The sequence below is a fragment of the Rutilus rutilus genome (assembly GCF_951802725.1).
Source record: "Rutilus rutilus genome assembly, chromosome: 9".
Taxonomy (NCBI): Eukaryota; Metazoa; Chordata; class Actinopteri; order Cypriniformes; family Leuciscidae; genus Rutilus; species Rutilus rutilus.
In genome coordinates, this window is record NC_140223.1 from 18,578,321 (window position 1) to 18,595,202 (window position 16,882).

Sequence of the window (16,882 nt, forward strand, 5' to 3'; positions counted from 1 at the left end):
TCAACTTAAAAGGTGAAACTAATATATTATATAGACTCATTACATGCAAAGTGAGATATGTCAAGCCTTTATTTGTTATACTTTTATATGTATGGCTTACCATAATCATCAAAATTATAACAAATAAAGGCTTGAAATATCTCACTTTGCATGTAATGAGTCTATATATTAGTTTCACCTTTTAAGTTGAATTACTGAAATAAATGAACTTTTGCACGATATTCTAATTTTTCGAGTTTCACCTGTAAGTTAGGTTGTTCTAAACCTGTATGAAGGTCTTTCTTCTGCTGAACACAGATGTTTTTTTTTTTCTCTGTACTATGGAAGTCAATGGGGTCCAGCAACTGGTTAACAACATTTTCCAAAATATTTTCCTTTCTTCAACACAAGAAAGAACCTTAATGCCTGTTTAGAAAAGCTTAAGGGTGAGTAAATAATGACAGAAATGTATTTTTGGGTGAACTAACGTTATCCCTCTCAGCTCAAAGTAACCATATAGTTACCGCCAAAATACTTCTAAAGTTCTACTACAGACATAGTTATTACTTATAATCGTCAAACTGTGAAAATTTGCTATCAGCAGCAGGCACTAACGTTACATAAAAATGAAAATCGCAGAAACACTGTTTGAATCCAATCCAATGCTGTTTTTTCAACGGCTCTGTGGTACACGACGGCGTTTTGCTTCGGGTTATGCAAACTTTCAGTTTTTCCCCCCTCCGTTTGGCACAAAACACTATTAGGCCTAATTCGTAGTCATCCAGTGTGAAATGTTGACTACAAACTATGAGGTTTCCGTCGACGTCAACGGCTGTGGTTGTGAGGGACGCTTCTCTCCCATTCGCGTTCCATACCAACAGAGGTCGCCCTGCTGTAGGGATGTGCCTTACTCTTTGTTGTCATCCTCGCTGTTGTCCAGTCGCTGAGTGACTGGGTGGCTGAAATGTGCCTTTTGTTTGTGTGGTGATCTGCGTACCATCTCCAAGAAGACTATGCCGGAGCTGAACACTGAGAGCCCTCAATGCCTCGTGTCGGGTCCGCTGCTGCTCTTCTGTACGTGATGCTGAAGCGGGAAGCACGGAGGAAGACAGCATCCATGCTGAGCACTCAATAACTGTCCGGCCTGTCAATGAACATGCTATTGAGGTGACTATTTTAAGAGGTATATACATTTTTCCTGTTTTAAAAACAGATTTAATTTCATGGCTACACGTTTAACCTGCTTTTAATTTAATTAACCTCATCCAACCCACAGCTCAGAAGATTAGTTTAAGACTGGGTCCATCAGTAATCTACTGCGAGCAAAGAATCTTAAAGGGATAGTTCACTCAAAAATGAAAATTCTGTCATCATTTACTCACCCTCAAGTTGTTCCAAACCTGTATGAGTTTCTTTCTTCTGCTGAAAACAAAATAAGATATTTTGAAAAATATGGGTAACTAACCAAACAGTTGTGGGGAAAAATACTATGGAAGTCAATAGGGCCCAACAACTCTTTGGTTACAAACGTTCTTCAAAATATCTTAATTTGTGTTCAGAACAAAGACATTCATACAGGTTTGGAACAACTTGAGGGTGAGTAAATGATAGAATTTTCATTTTTGGGTGAACTGTCCCTTTAAGATCTCTCTGCGATGGATTATTCCAATTTACTCTTATATTTATGAACTTTATTTATTAATCAATTTATTTTACATTTGAAAAGTACGATTAAATCGGACATTTCTATTTATTGAACTGACTTTTTGGTACCACAACTCTAGGGATGGAAATAGTAAAGAATTTCTGTTAACGATTCTTCTAATACGTTTGAGGAAAACATTTGGAAATAAGAAAAGTTTGTTGCTAAATGGTCAGATAATTGTATATTTCAACACACAACAGATAGGGGAGACCGGATAGTGTTGTAACATGGGGTCAGTACTCAGTAGTAACACTGTCAGTTTGACAAGTTAGAAAAGATCTGTGGTGATGACATCAATATCATACACTCGCGTCACCTTTTCGAGCTCACAGGAGAAGTGGCATGTGACTGTGAGGCAACACTGTAGATTTTATTACCAAAAAACTGATTTTCAGGAAGGAAAGTAAAAACAAATTTAGCCTTAGCCTAGCCTAGCAACCTTTGTATTATCAATACAATTATTTAACTTACATAACCTAAATTATAGCCATTTCTCTTGTTGAATTTGATGTTTTGCGTTCATGCTAAATCTAAGGTATGGCTGTTTGGGGTGGGGATAGTTGTAACAGTTCATTTAATATGTTACAACCCCTTATGATGATTCCAAGTATCCATCAGGTATCAATCCATCAGGAGTCCAGGTATCAAACACATCCTCTGTTTTTGTGTTGCGCATCAAGAGATTTATGTGGTAAATATGTTTTCATCGTAGTTTATGCGCATGTCTTCTTATCAGATTATCAGATTAAACATTATCCGCCTCAATTGAGCGCATGTTTTTTTTGTGCACATTTTTAGAATTTATGCTCATCTTGGCATTTTAATCCAGCAGTTTTTATGTGATATCGCAAAAGTGAATGGCAACATAGCCAGCGACTGAATGTGACAGGAATACAGTACAGACACAAACACACACAGCAGTTGTTTTTGTGCTAAATTTAAAGACCAAAAGAAATACAATGTGTTTTTTGTATTCCAACTTTTTTCAAAAGTGATTATTCTTTGTTCTTCAATAACATTCTTGCATTAATTTAGATTGTGTGCATGCTATTTCAGCAAATCATCTCTCATTGTTACATCTATTCCCAGCCTGTGTTACAAATCACCCCAGTAGGGGGGAGGGTTGTAACAACGGAACTCTTTGTGTTTGACATTAACTCACACAATCTGTGATTGTTTTATTTGTAGTAGACAAATGTGGCTACCATGTGTCAAATTTTGAGAGATCTAGCACAAACAACAACCACAACCTGTTACTGATGCTCAAACAAAAACTGTTATTACCATCCCTGGTCTCCATCTACAAGAAATCAGAAATACATCTTATTTAACTTTTTTATTTAGAAGCGGTATTAATGCAATGTAATAATTATTCCTAATTATCATATAAAAAATACTAAACACAAAATTGGTAACACTTTATTTTAATGTGTCCCTGTTACAGTGTAATTATACATTTAAGTACTGACTAATAATAACAATTAACTACATGTACTTACTTACTATAGGTTTAGGGTAGGTTGCATGTAATTATGCCAAATAGTTATTACTATAGTAAAATACATGTAATATAAAACACAATAAAATAAAGTGTTAACCACATATTTCATTAATTCTTTTATTTAGATTTATCTATTTTTATGTTTTTGATTCACTAAAAGCAACCAGTTAATATGATTTAATGAAAAGGAGCAATTTATACATTTATTTTTAATTTTAAAAAAGTATTATTTTATTGTATTTTTTATTGAACCTGTTATGAATAAGAATAACGGCCCATTCACATCAATGATGATAACTATAATGATAAAGATATAGTAAAATTGTTCTAAATATATAACGATTACAGCATAGAGAAACGATATCATTGGAATCACTTTCAGAATGTTTTTTTTTTTTTTTACAGCTGATGAACGATAAAACATTGACTGCCAATCAGAATCCATCCTGCTTTAAAGAGCTTGAGACTTTAAAGCGGCAGACGACAAAACTGCAGTTCACAACGTTATCATGCATTGGTGTGGATGCTAACATAGTTATTGTTGTAGTTATCTTTATAGTTACCATTCTTGGTGCGAACGGGGCTTTAGAACCCTTTCTCATTTCTCAAACCTATACGTACATATCAACATCCTGATAAAATAACTTAATATTGACATAGTTCAACTGCTTCACATCCGAGGGTTGGACAACATTTGGATAAAGAGCTGTGGATAAGGTTGCCACAGTTACTTTTGGTCTAGTTTTGACACACCCAGATACAAGCCAGACTCTAGTATTTCTCAACTGTTAATGTGAAATCCACTCATACCCCTTCAGACATACTCGAGTGGCTTTAGCGCTTATTCCACATCAGAATCAAAGGGAAAGTGTCATTTTTATACAGTCACTTAAGTGTTGTGGTGCTTCAAGTAAGTACTTTCATGAATGCATGCATTCAATCTAACGTGATCAAGTTTTTTCTGAATGTCACAGCTCATTGTATTTGATTAGGTTCACAGAATAAAGATGTCGCCGTTGATGCTGGCAGTCGGAGTGTGCTTAGCTGGGTGGATTGCTCTTTATGCTTTGCTGTGCTATGCAAATGGCACTTGCGGCTATGAATGGAACTGTCGGCTAGTTACACTATTCCATGGCATCCTTGCAGTCTGTATAACTGCTTACATTGGATACATAGATGGACCGTGGCCTTTCACCAACCCAGGCAAGATGTACCAAATGTTAATCTATTTAATAGGGGTGTGCGGCTGTTTAATGCAGCTCAGAGGTGGCATAAATGCATTTATACTGCAATTACAATTGTATAAATCATTTTGAATATTAAAGTATATGGTTAAAAAACTAATTATACTTTAAGTGTGACACTAAAACCATCAATAGGTGCTGCAAGTCATTCGCTGTGTCTGAAATCGCATATTGAACAGATACAGAATTGGATGAAGAACTTACTTTTGTATATCCGAGTAAAACAGCTTATCGAACAAGAAAAAATGTAGGGCGGGACTTAATTTCTTCATGGGGAATTGATTGGATGGTTGTGGTTTGCTATTGGTTGATCTCATGTGAGTGACAGGTTGTCCCGCCCTCACGCCAGTAAACACATCATCAGAGAAGAGGAGAGATGTCACTGCAAGATATTTTGATTAAAGATTACTTTATTTAAAAAAAATTATAATAATGTCAGTCATCCAGTTACTTTGCACCTACTGTTGAATTTGGACATACTACTCTTTTCACATACTGTTTTTCGACTAGGGAAGTAAGTACTTTATATTCGTTCTTAATGAGTGAGCCATTGAATCATTCAGTCAACCGATTCGTTCAAATGGCTGATTCATTACAAAACAAAGCAAGTAACTGTTAATGAATGGGTCATTGAATCATTTACTCAACCGATTTGTTCAAAAACGCAGATTCAGTAACAAAATAGCTCGCAGTTCTGCTGTGGCTTGTTTGAAACTATTTTCGTTGGTGAATTCGAACAAAAACAGACAATATTGTGTATAAAATGTGACTCACTTAATATTAGCATTTTGTTTACTGAATTATTAAATAAATCCAATATCACCTTTGCAGTTGAGCTGATATTTGGCTTGTTTTTGTTTGATTGAAGTGAAATGCTCGATAGTGTTAGCTTGCACATTGTTAAAGGAACACTCCACCGTTTTTTCATATTAAACTATGTTATTCCCTTAACTAAGACGAGTTGATACACACCTCTCTCGTCTCAGTGCGTGCACACTTTGATAGCACTTAGCTTAGCCCAGTTCATTCATTAGGATCCAAACACAGATGAAGCTAGAAGCGACCAAACACCTCCATGTTTTCCACTTCGACTCGGCGCAGTAATATCATCACTGAAAAATCCTCTCTCCCTCTCCCTCTCACTTCTTAGAACCAACGTGACTTTTTACTGCGCCGAGTCGAAGTGCTCCCAAGTGCTATTCCGCCATACATTAGTTATCCTTTTTACCCATTTAGAAAAGCGCCACGTTTTATTTTGTGTCACCGTACTTGGTCGTGTAACTACTCGTGTAACTGTATTTAAATAGGGAAAACGTGGAGGTGTTTGGTTGCTTCTAACTTCATCTCTGTTTGGATCCTAATGAGTGAACTGGGCTAAGCTAAGTGCTATCAAAGTGTCGCCGCGCGCCAGAGCGATTGAGTGCACACACTGAGACGAGAGGTATGTAGGTATCAACTCGTCTTAGTTAAGGGAATAACATAGTTTAATATGAAAAAACGGTGGAGTGTTCCTTTAAAACAACGATTACGATATTAGTATAGAAAAAACATATCGCACACCCCTAATATATTATGTTTATATTAGCATTGCTGTATTGTCTTTTTTTTTTCATGGCAAATTCTCATATTTTCCTGTATATCATCTGCAGGTACAAAGAACACCGCTCTGCAGATCACCGCTATGGTGATCAGTCTGGGCTACTTTATCTTTGACATGGCCTGGTGTGTGTACTTCCGCACCGAGGGCCTGGTGATGCTCGCTCACCACACCATGAGCATCCTGGGTATTATGCTCACTCTCTGGCTGGGGGAGTCGGGCATCGAGTCTTGTGCCGTGCTGTTTGGCAGCGAGATCACGAACCCCCTCCTCCAGACGCGTTGGTTCTTGAAACACTCTGGCCGCTACAACAGCTTACTGGGAGACGTGGTGGACGTTCTGTTCGTTCTGCTGTTTGTATTCATGCGCGTTTTCGTCGGCGGCAAAATGCTGTACTGTGAGCTGATCTCTCCGAAACCCAAGTTCATCATTAAGATTGGCGGCGTGGCCATGTATGCGCTGTCCTGGGTGTTCATGGCTGACATCGGGCCTTTCGCATACCGAAAATCCATGGTCAAATACCGGCACTGGATGAATCGTCACAGGATGGCAGAGGTCAACGGGCAGGACGTGAAGAGAGACTGAAAGATCTCTTAGATGCAGCCTGCAGATTGGCCTCTCGTTTCTAACATTGGAGAGAGGAATGAGAATCAGCGTTACAGCTAATAAATCTCTGCCGCTAATAGATGTTTACATATTTTTTAAAAAGGATATCAGCCATTAAAGTTCACTTCTGGCTGGTAATATACACATGGGAAAACCCATGCTGTTTCAGAGCCCTTAAAAGTTTTTTATTTGCCATTATGATTAACACAAAATTCTTACAATCAAATCTAATGTGATATATTTGTACTCATAAGTGTTTAAACTGTTAAGTACTGGAAATATTTGATATTTTTGTAATTAGGAACTACTTGTGATACATTTTAATTAGTTATGCACATTCTTTCCCATTAAACTTTTAGTATGTGCAATGTTCAGAAATGATCATGAAACTCTACTAAATGTTTCTGGAAGATTACTGAATGCTTTGTGTGTGTGATTAATGACTTGAATGTAAAAGTAAATCCAAAAAGTCTTGTTATTGAAATGTAACCATTTTCAAATTGTGAAGTTGAGTGATGAGGTACGGTGAATTGATCACACCAGTTGATAAAATCAATAAACATCCTCATCATCTTTGCAAATCAGTTTTAGTTATTAATGTATTTTGGGTGTTGTATCATTCCACATGTCAGATTGAACATCATAACTAAAGCTACGTTCACACTGCAAGCCTTAAATTATGTTGAAATCGAGTGTAATTGTTTCTTAGATAAAGGAGTTCAGATTGGTGGATAGTTTTAGCACTGTAAAATAAAGTAACTAATATACCTTAGTGGCAAGAATCATAATTCTGACTGACAAGACATTTCTTTTTGTACAGATCTACTAGTCTAACTTGGAAAAATACATTAAGAGGCCATACAGAAATTCATTAATTCTGAATCAAAAATCATTAAGATATTTATGGGGTTTAATAACAAAAATAGAGATTGTAAAATGAAAAAAGTCTAATTAAAAAACGTCGATTTTTGGAAAATAATGTTTTATTATTTATTTTAAAAACCAGTAAAGCAGTTTAGTTTTATAACATTAATATTAATGTTTTAACCTTTTTTATTTTATGTTTTGTTTAGGTAGAAATCTTAGTAACTTTCATTTCACTTAATTTTTGGGGGGAAATATGTAAATTTACGTGTATTTTAAACAGTGTCTTCTTCATTTTATTATTATATCTTACGTAGAGTAATTACAAAACAAAATCCATAATGCATGTAAAAGGTCCAACTCAAGTAGACTAAAAAAGCGTCCATAACGCGTTGCAATTTTGCGAACGTCCACCAAGTGGCAAAGTAACATAATAGTTGAAGAATTTCGCACTCTTGGGCTTGAAGTTAATTTAATTTAACCAGTGACTGGCTCACATTTTCCAACGGAATAATAAACTCATTTAGCCAGCTGTAAACATGAAAATTCAAGACCTTTCCTAAAAACGCATAATATCACGGAAAATGGACGAAAAGTGAACGCCTTGTCCGAGTCTCACACAAAATGTTCCATTCAAATGATGTGCGTTTTAGCGTCTTTATGAACAAAATACAAAAACGTCTACACTCAAAGCCATCCAAAACTACATTAAGTCGTTTATCTGTCACGGACTCTCTTCTTTTTTAAGCATTTATTTAGAGTTTGATTGAATCTCCGCGAAGAAGCAACTTTGAATCACCATCATCACTTTCATAACACTGACTGTTTCTCAAATTCTGGTGAGCCTGACTACTTGTACAACATTTTGTGTGTACGTTCCGACTCAGCTCAGCAGAGCGAGCGCGCGCGAGCTCGGTTGAATCGGAAATGCTGTCCATGCAGGCTCACTCTCTCACTAGGGTTTGAGACACAGCCCCGCGGGAGACACGGCAGCAGCACATCTCAACTTTCCCCAGTTTGATGGATCGGAACCTACAACCTCTAACTGGTTTTTAACGTGGACCATTGCTTTCATACGAGCTCGGTATCATTTCTAAAAGCATGCGGGGATACCCATGCGAACTTTATCGAGTGGTTTTGTTTATTTTGATGCTGAAGTGATTTCGTCGCCGCTCCATAGAAACTCTCCGCGAGTGACACGTGTATGAGCCCGTGCATTTTTTTCCCTGTCTGGGTGACTGGGATCGGTGTGGATGCCGCCGGCTGTTTGTTATTGTTGTTGGGGAAAATAGCGCGTCTCAGTTTTGGAGTGGACGTTATTAGGCTACTGTTAGCTTTAGCATAGCAAAGGCCTTGTCTCGTTTTGCAGTACGAGTATCAAACTGCTGTTGTGTTGGCTGTGAACAGCATTAGGGAACTCCAAAGTGAATTAATTTCCAGAGCAGTAGGACGTGTTTCGACTTCACCTGGGAGCTGCTGCTGAAATACGAAGGTACATTTACAGCTGCACAATAACGAAAAAAACACCAATTCTGAGAGTTATATTTTGGTTAAATTATTAAGCTGAACTGCACAAGCCTCCTGACTGACTTGCTATAGCCTACTGTTAAACCTAACAAGATAATACGTTTTGTATTTATAGAACATATTTTATATGTTTTATTTATATTAATTTCAAGTATATTAGATGTAACGTTAGAGTTAATGTTGTTTTTATGAACCGTTTTTTGTTTATTTGTAAACAGCACCACCTCTGGATGAACCACATGTTATTTGAGTTACTGAGTTACCAAATAATTTGAGTTATTTGATGTTGGAAAATATCATGCATATTGTTTATGTGCTAATTTTTTTAAGTTTTTAAAACGTATTACATACTTTTATGTTGTCTATCACATAATGGCATAAGTGTATGGACTTTTGGGTGTGTTTTGAATATGATTGTCTGGAATCATTTGGATTGAATTGCGGTTTTGGTGAACTGCATGGAATCTTTTATAATACATTTTCTGTTTTTTTTTTTTTTCTAATTAGAGAACCTCCTGGTCAACACAACAGAATACGGATGCAACAGCCTCATGCAACATCAGAAACCGATGCTTCTCCTGATGCATCTGAAAATGACTATAGGATATAGGACGAATAACAGCTAAAAACAAAAGCCCAATGAGTGACACACGGTCCACAGTCACTGACAGGTATGTATGAGTTATGTGGACAAACTTGCTTCTGGTCTGATCCTACCATATACTGAAAGGTACAATATGTACGAATTTTGTATCAAAATATCCAAAAAACACTTGCACAGTGTTTTCTTTCAGTTGTGTACTTCCATTGTTAATAATGTTTCCAAGAATTTGTAAATTCAGAGAAATTCTCAATTTTAAAAAGTGCCCGTCCCTGTTCACTTGTCGCCTGTCAATGAGGTAATATCCGCGTTATCCCTGGTTTCCGCTTGTACTGCCATAGTAACCATGGCGACAGACGTGGACAACTGCGTAGTGCGTAACGTCTAGCGGCACTCTGTTGTTGTTTCGTTCAAACATTATGGCAAGCATACTTTGGGACAAAAGGAGAAATAAAACGAGGATCAATATCAGCGTGGCGTTTTCGAGATGCCGAGAGCTCCACGTCCGCGACTAACTTGGACTTGACAGAGCTTCACAAGTAACGACTTGACAGGGACGCCGCTCTTGCGTGTACTTTATTAGACAGGTGAGCAAATGTACATAAAACAAATCAATGTTATATAGCTCAACATGATGAAATGTTAGAATATGATCAGTATGATATTCTAATGTTGATCTATCTTCCTGCTAGTCTCATATAGCAAACAAACTAACACATAGAATTACATTATAACTTTCAACACACTCAAATGCAGTTTAGTATGATAGTGTAACATTAGACCAAATGAAACAGCGCTGCGTTACCTCACAAGTTTCATTCGTCTAATAAACTGACGTGTGTGCAGGCATGAAAACTCCTCACCTTTCGGCGAAATTCGCCGTTTTAAAACCAAAATGGGTCGCAAATATATATGCCGCATCCTTCTCACCTTTTTTTTTTACCCCTGACCTGTTTTCATGCCTGTGTGTGAGTAGTAATTCAGCACTTCCGGGTAGTTCGGTAGAATTCAATGTCCTTATTCCTTTACATCTGCGGGACTCGCGTGTGTCGCTGATATCCATCTCTCATTAGCAATCGTGACCTGCTTAATACCACAGTCATGTTAAAAAACATGAATGTTTTCACTCATCCAAAAACATTATTAGATCCATTAGCATGACAGCAAGTCCCATCATTCCACTTATCACTGCGTCATCAACCTACGCCTTTGTTATTGTAAGAGGTTAGCGACCCCTAGCAGCGAATTCTTCTTTTTTTTTTTTACATATTGTAGCTTTAAGTGGACACCTTTATGTTTTTATGAAATCTCTGAATAATGAACTCTGTTGGTCAGCATTGAGCTTTTATTGGGTTTAGTCTTGTATTTATGTGCGTGATGTTGGTCATCAAGCCTGTTTCTTGACCAGGTTTGTGCTTTACTTCCAATTTTGAGAAGTCAGTTTCCATTGGCAAGTCAATGAATATATGAGAATTTGAATGCACTAAACATGTTATTAGGTTTGCTGGTGTGAAGTATAAATTAATTCACGGATATGTTGCATCTGCCATGTTGACATTGTTTTTTGACCCGCTTGTCTTTTGACCTATCAGCAGTGAATATTCAAGTTAACAAATGCAATTTAACCATGATGTGCAGCTTTCTTGGTACCTATAGCACTTGGAAAGAGCCATTTACTGTAGCTTACAGTTCTCTGAGTGTCAACTTTATTTGACTTTGACAGCTCCTGTGGCATTATGGGAAAGTTTCCACTGGTTGAAGACTTTTGAATCTCAGCAGATACAATAGTTCTGTGGTTTTCCACCGACTGTTTTGTGAATAGTAATACCTCATATTCGGACATATTATTCAGTTGAGGTTTGCATACTAGTAGGAAACTACACATAACATGACCTGTGTTATTTTAGTATTATTTATATACTTTTATAGGTATTTCTTAATATTTTTAATTGCCTTTTTTAAAATATATTTTCAGTTTATGTTCAGTTAGTTATAGTAATTTTGTTATGTGCTTTTGTCATTTTTATTAATTTGTAAAAAATATTTGTTTTGCTTCCCCCCCCCCAATTTTAGTACTTCAACTTATTTGATTTCAGTTAGTTGCAAAGGCAACATTTAAATTTTTTATCTGATTTTAATATTTTATTTTATTTCAGCCTTATTTAAAAAGAAATGTTTTAATACTTTTAGTTGTATTAACAGTAAAGACAGACCTGAACTGCTTTTTTTGTGCATGTTATGTACCTTTTATTGTTGATTGTTCTGTCATTGTTGGCTTCGAAGTTCGTATGCTTGTGTGAGCTATGCTGCCATCTTGAATTGTCCATCAACCACTAACATGCTTATGTTTGGTTTTGTTTGGTTTAATCCTGTCATGTTGTTGCTTACAGCTTATTTTGAAATTCATATCTCAAATGTGATCCAAACTGTCTCTGATCTCATTTTAGAGGCCAAATGGCCATTCAGCAATAAGCCTATAAAACATTTTCAGTTAGTTGCAGGGTTGATCATTTCACATAGACAAGAAGTTCAAGAGAAAACCATTGTAACATTGAATTGTATTTCCTTTGATCATTTCATTCCTGCAAAGTGTTTGTGTTATGCGCTACTTGATTATTGCTTTTTAGACCATTACGCAAATCAAGGGAGAAGTCTTGTCTAACTTCATCATACTGTTATTTGCTATTGATTAGATTCAGACTTTTTTTTATAAGTGTATAGTGGAAACCAAGCCATGGGAAAGTTCAATAAATGTATCAATAACCTCTATTTGTCCAGTACTCGCATACTATTCACTCATGAGGGCTGATAAAAGTCAGTCAGAGAGTGTTTTCTAATGGTAAACTTGGCCATTCGAGCAGCTCTCACAGGTCTTTGCCACTGACGTCACTGTGGAACAGCAGACTGGTTGTCTGTCTGGGCATCTCCATGATGACAGATGTGCTTTCAGTGTTGCAGGGATTGAAACATGAGTGATAGAAGTTAACTCTGAGGGAGAGGCTCGCTTGTAAGGTTTTGTTGATATAGGCCTACCTTTCCATCTAGTAGAGTACCAATATCAGGATGGAAGATGATTGGTTTTCCTCTCATCTGTTATCACTGAGAGGAATAACTTTTTCTCTCTCTCGCAATTCTCACTATAACTCGCAGTTACAAGTTTAGATCACAATTCTGAGAACAAAAGTCAGAATATCAAGTTTATATCTCGCGATTCTGATTTCTCTTATCAGAATTGAGATTCTTTTCTGTTGTTGTTCTGTGGCTTCTATACACTGCTACTGCAGAACTGTCTCTTTCTCCGCCACACAAAACATGTCATAGCTGTTTGCATACACCCAAGTGGTCTATGCATCTTTTGTTACCGCCAGCCTTGTGCTGTTGTGTTTTAATCCTGAGGTTATGCCAGGTCAAAGTCATTTGTTGTTTCTTTGTCTCTTGACATCATTCGCTTTCACCCATACACTGCAGAATGACATGTAACCCATAACAGGATATCCTGCAAGCAGATTGGTTAACAGCTTTTCAAGCGTGTGAGCCGACTGTTTTACCTAGACATCATCTCATATAGCATTTAGAATTGAAGCAGCAGTTTATTGTAAATCAGCTTGTCATAGTAAAGCTTTACAGCACATTGAATGTACGTGCCCTCAAGTTTTTGTTTAATGTAAAAAATAAATAAATAAACCAATTGAAATTATTAGCATTCATTCATTTGGAATGGCAATCTTGACAACATTTTATAATAGGTAAAAATTAGATATTTCATATCATATAAAATAGATGGCATGCAGTGATAATGTATATTATTAAAGGGATACTCCACTTTTTTCGGAAATATGCTCATTTTACAACTCCCCCAGAGTTAAACAGATGAGTTTTACCGTTTTAGAATCCATTCAGCCGAACTCCGGGTCTGACGGTACCACTTTTAGCATAGCTTAGCACAGATCATTGATTCTGATGAGTCCAGTAGCATTTCTTTCAAAATGACCAAAGAGTTTCAATATTTTTCCTATTTAAAACTTGACTCTTTTGTAGTTAAACCGTGTACTAAGATCGACAGAAAATGAAAAGTTGCGATTTTCTAAGCCTATATGACTAGGAACTACTCTCATTCCAGCGTAATAATCAAGGAACTATGTGGCTGTACCATGAGTGCAGCAGGCGTAGTGATATGACGCAGCGCCTGAAAATAGTCCCCAGCTCGGTAACTTCTTCCAACGTGACCGGGACTAAGTTTGTCTAACCTATTAGACCTATTTTCAGGCGCTGCGTCATATCATTACGCCTGCTGCACCCATGGTACAGCCGCACAGTTCCTTGATTATTACGCTGGAATGAGAGTAGTTCCTAGTCATATAGGCTTAGAAAATCGCAACTTTTCATTTTCCGTCGATCTTAGTACACGGTTTAACTACAGAAGAGTCAAGTTTTAAATAGGAAAAATATTGAAACTCTTTGGTCATTTTGAAAGAAATGCTACTGGACTCATCAGAATCAATGATCTATGCTAAGCTATGCTAAAAGTGGTACCGTCAGACCCGGAGTTCGGCTGAATGGATTCTAAAACGGTAAAACTCAACTGTTTAACTCTGGGGGAGTTGTAAAATGAGCATATTTCCGAAAAAAGTGGAGTATCCCTTTAAATCAGGTTGATTACATAAAAAAAAAAAAAAAAAAAAGTGAATCAAAAATATTTATATATATAATATTTTTTTGTAAGTTTTACAGGCCCCAGCAACTAAAGTCATTACAAATGATTATATTGAATTAAACACTGCTGACATTTTTTTTGTTCCTCTTTTTCACACTCAGGGGGATTAACGTTGAAACGTGTTTCCGGTTCGTCAGTGATAAGCAGAGAGCAGCTTAATATCCAAGTTGCTTTAAATAGCCGTGCTGCTGAGCTGTGATGCATTGCTTCACTAATGATATTTTGAAACTCTAATATTTGAAACTGTACCATCATTAATACATTCTGAAATTAAATGCGTGTTATGTTCGTCATGACTGTAGCTGTAGAGCTGTGAATTTGTGATTTTTGCACGGAGAGAAAGAAAGACTTGGGCATTGCAAAATTATCTTTGGACAATAAACAATCAGCCCAGTTTTCAGTTGTGTTGTGCTCGCTGGCTGCATGCAACAGTAATCATACAACAGAACATTCTGTTCAAACCTCTCGATTGGGGTGGTTCTTTTTAACGAACAAGTGGAACCAATCAGACTAATTGAGCACAGACCTCTTCAGTCTGAATAATTAACTAAATTGGACAGAAAAACACATACCTGTACACATTACATTGAACAAGTGGTAGGTTTATTAGTTTGCATTTACATTATAAGACTTAATGCACATCTATTTTGACATACAGTATCAGATTGTTTTGTCTCGTCTGACACATATCACTGCCAATCATGGCAGTTTTGGATTCAACCGTGCATTTAAAAACAGTTGTAAATCCAGAAACTTTGCAGTGTACTGAACAGCACGAAAAACAAGCGCTGTTTAGCGGATTCTGATTAACTTGATCACTTCTGTTCGCATGCGCAACAGATATGTCAGTGATTGGCTAATGAACGCTTCAAAAACAAGTTGTAAATAGAAATCTTTGAAAGAGCGCTTACACAGATATACACAGGAGTGTTTGAAAGCAACTTTAGACTTTTTAATTTAGGCTTTTATTCACATTTAACACTGATCAGCGAACATAAACAGAAGCTCAACCGAACCTGCTTGACGTGCAAGACCAAACCTCATTGGTTCTTGTGGAAGCTCAAACGTGCTATATATAGTGCTTTATTGTGCTTTCGCCCCTCCTTAAAGCCTAATCCAAATCAGTCAAATCATGTAACGTGATTGTCGAAAAATGCAGTCTACTGCGGGACATGCTTTATTTTAAAAAGAGTTATTAAAAGCACATTTAACTGCGAAAGAGACTGATCCTCACACGCTTTCTGTGTGCGCGCTGCGAGACGAAGCTGAACAAGGACGACTAAAGTATACATGGGGTTTCAGGCAGTCAAATATATACAAAAATATGTAAAAATGTCCATCTTGGCGAGTATTTACATAAAGATTTTTTAAAATCAAACAGACTATGCAGTATTTTAAAGTTTAACTCAGGGTTTAATGACTATTTTTCAACTGATTGTTTAATGCAATATTGTGTTAAAAATGATGCAGATAAGTCCATAAGCTTGTTCCAGGCTGGATATTCTCGATAGTACATCTAAAAATTGGGAAGATCACGATTCAGATCGTGATTGTTTGTTATAAGATTGTGTGTGTGTGTGTGTGTGTGTGTGTGTGTGTGTGTGTGTGTATATATATGACATTACAGGGCTCCCTTAAATCTCAGATTTTCAGTCCATTATTTGTAAGCACAGAACCGGTTGGCCCAGTCTAGGTTTAGATCATAGTGTCAACACAAGGGTTGTGTTCTCCTGACACACGCCCAGTTCTTTCTGCTTTCTGCAATGCATTGATTCACGGTCAGGTTTCATGAAGCAGTTTGCTGATGTTTTGAGCACAATATTGTTGTGTGCTCATTCTTGTGGCCTGAGTGGCTGACAGACGCTCTCACTGGAGTGTAAATGAAGAGTGGAGTGGGCCGGCCTCACACCCTGCTGCCACTTTGGCATGCACACAACAGCAACTCCTCCTCCTCTCCGGTGCTCTTTCTGCACCAGATCTGTCTCAGTAAAGATCACCAGCCCCTGCTGAGTCACAACAATGTCTGACACCCCCGTTCTTCCCCCCTTCCCCTCTGTTCTCCCCTGCCCCCTCCAGCTCCAGACAAATGGGCCTTTCACTACAACACGGGGGCCACACCTATACTCACCTTTACCTTGGGTGAAGCAGCTGAAAGTCTCAGAAACACACCTAGTTACTCCGTTGTCAGACGTAAATATGAGCACGTAAGCTTAGCTGCAGGTGAGTCATCTGTCTTGTCAAAGTGCTCATTGTGATTTTGGCTGTGCTGCCCTGTCTTACACCCTTCTGAGCTGAAATGAGGGAATTGGTTTCTTTTAGTCTTGATGGATTGCATGGAAATCCTGAAGTTTGCAGATTGACAAAGATGTTTGAGTACTTGAAGTCGGATTTGGACAAGTATACCAGTTTTGCCCAATGGAAACTCATAAAAAAAATGCAGAAAATCATAGTTGGGAGGAAGGCTAGTCTCTGCGGGGTAGATATTCTGGTTTCTCTGGCAGAGGAAAAAGTATCTCAGTTGACGGTCGTGAAGCCCAGACCGCA

At 37.4% G+C, this 16,882-nt stretch overlaps 2 protein-coding genes across 4 annotated transcripts in view; both read left to right on the forward strand.

Moving 5' to 3' along the window:
* Positions 1–895: 895 nt before the first annotated feature.
* On the forward strand, positions 896–7,210 carry tlcd5a (TLC domain containing 5a). 2 transcript variants are annotated; one of them, XM_084418086.1, is made up of 3 exons: positions 896–1,162; positions 4,178–4,388; positions 6,079–7,210. In XM_084418086.1, the coding sequence occupies exons 2-3, from the start codon at positions 4,193–4,195 to the stop codon at positions 6,609–6,611; spliced, it is 729 nt and encodes a 242-aa protein (XP_084274212.1). In that variant the 5' UTR covers positions 896–1,162; positions 4,178–4,192; the 3' UTR covers positions 6,612–7,210. The 2 variants fall into 2 exon arrangements, with proteins under 2 accessions (XP_084274212.1, XP_084274213.1); XM_084418087.1 differs by having other exon boundaries at positions 918–1,146.
* A 1,064-nt stretch (positions 7,211–8,274) lies between these two features.
* Positions 8,275–16,882, forward strand: part of arhgef12a (Rho guanine nucleotide exchange factor (GEF) 12a) — a 49,765-nt gene continuing 41,157 nt past the window's right edge. The window contains exons 1-2 of one of the 2 annotated variants that reach the window (XM_084418693.1): positions 8,275–8,988; positions 9,531–9,694. In XM_084418693.1, coding sequence (XP_084274819.1) covers positions 9,663–9,694 — 32 coding nt within the window. In that variant the 5' untranslated portion in view covers positions 8,275–8,988; positions 9,531–9,662. The remainder of the gene's footprint in view (positions 8,989–9,530; positions 9,695–16,882) is intronic. The other variant, XM_084418694.1, reaches the window with a different exon arrangement.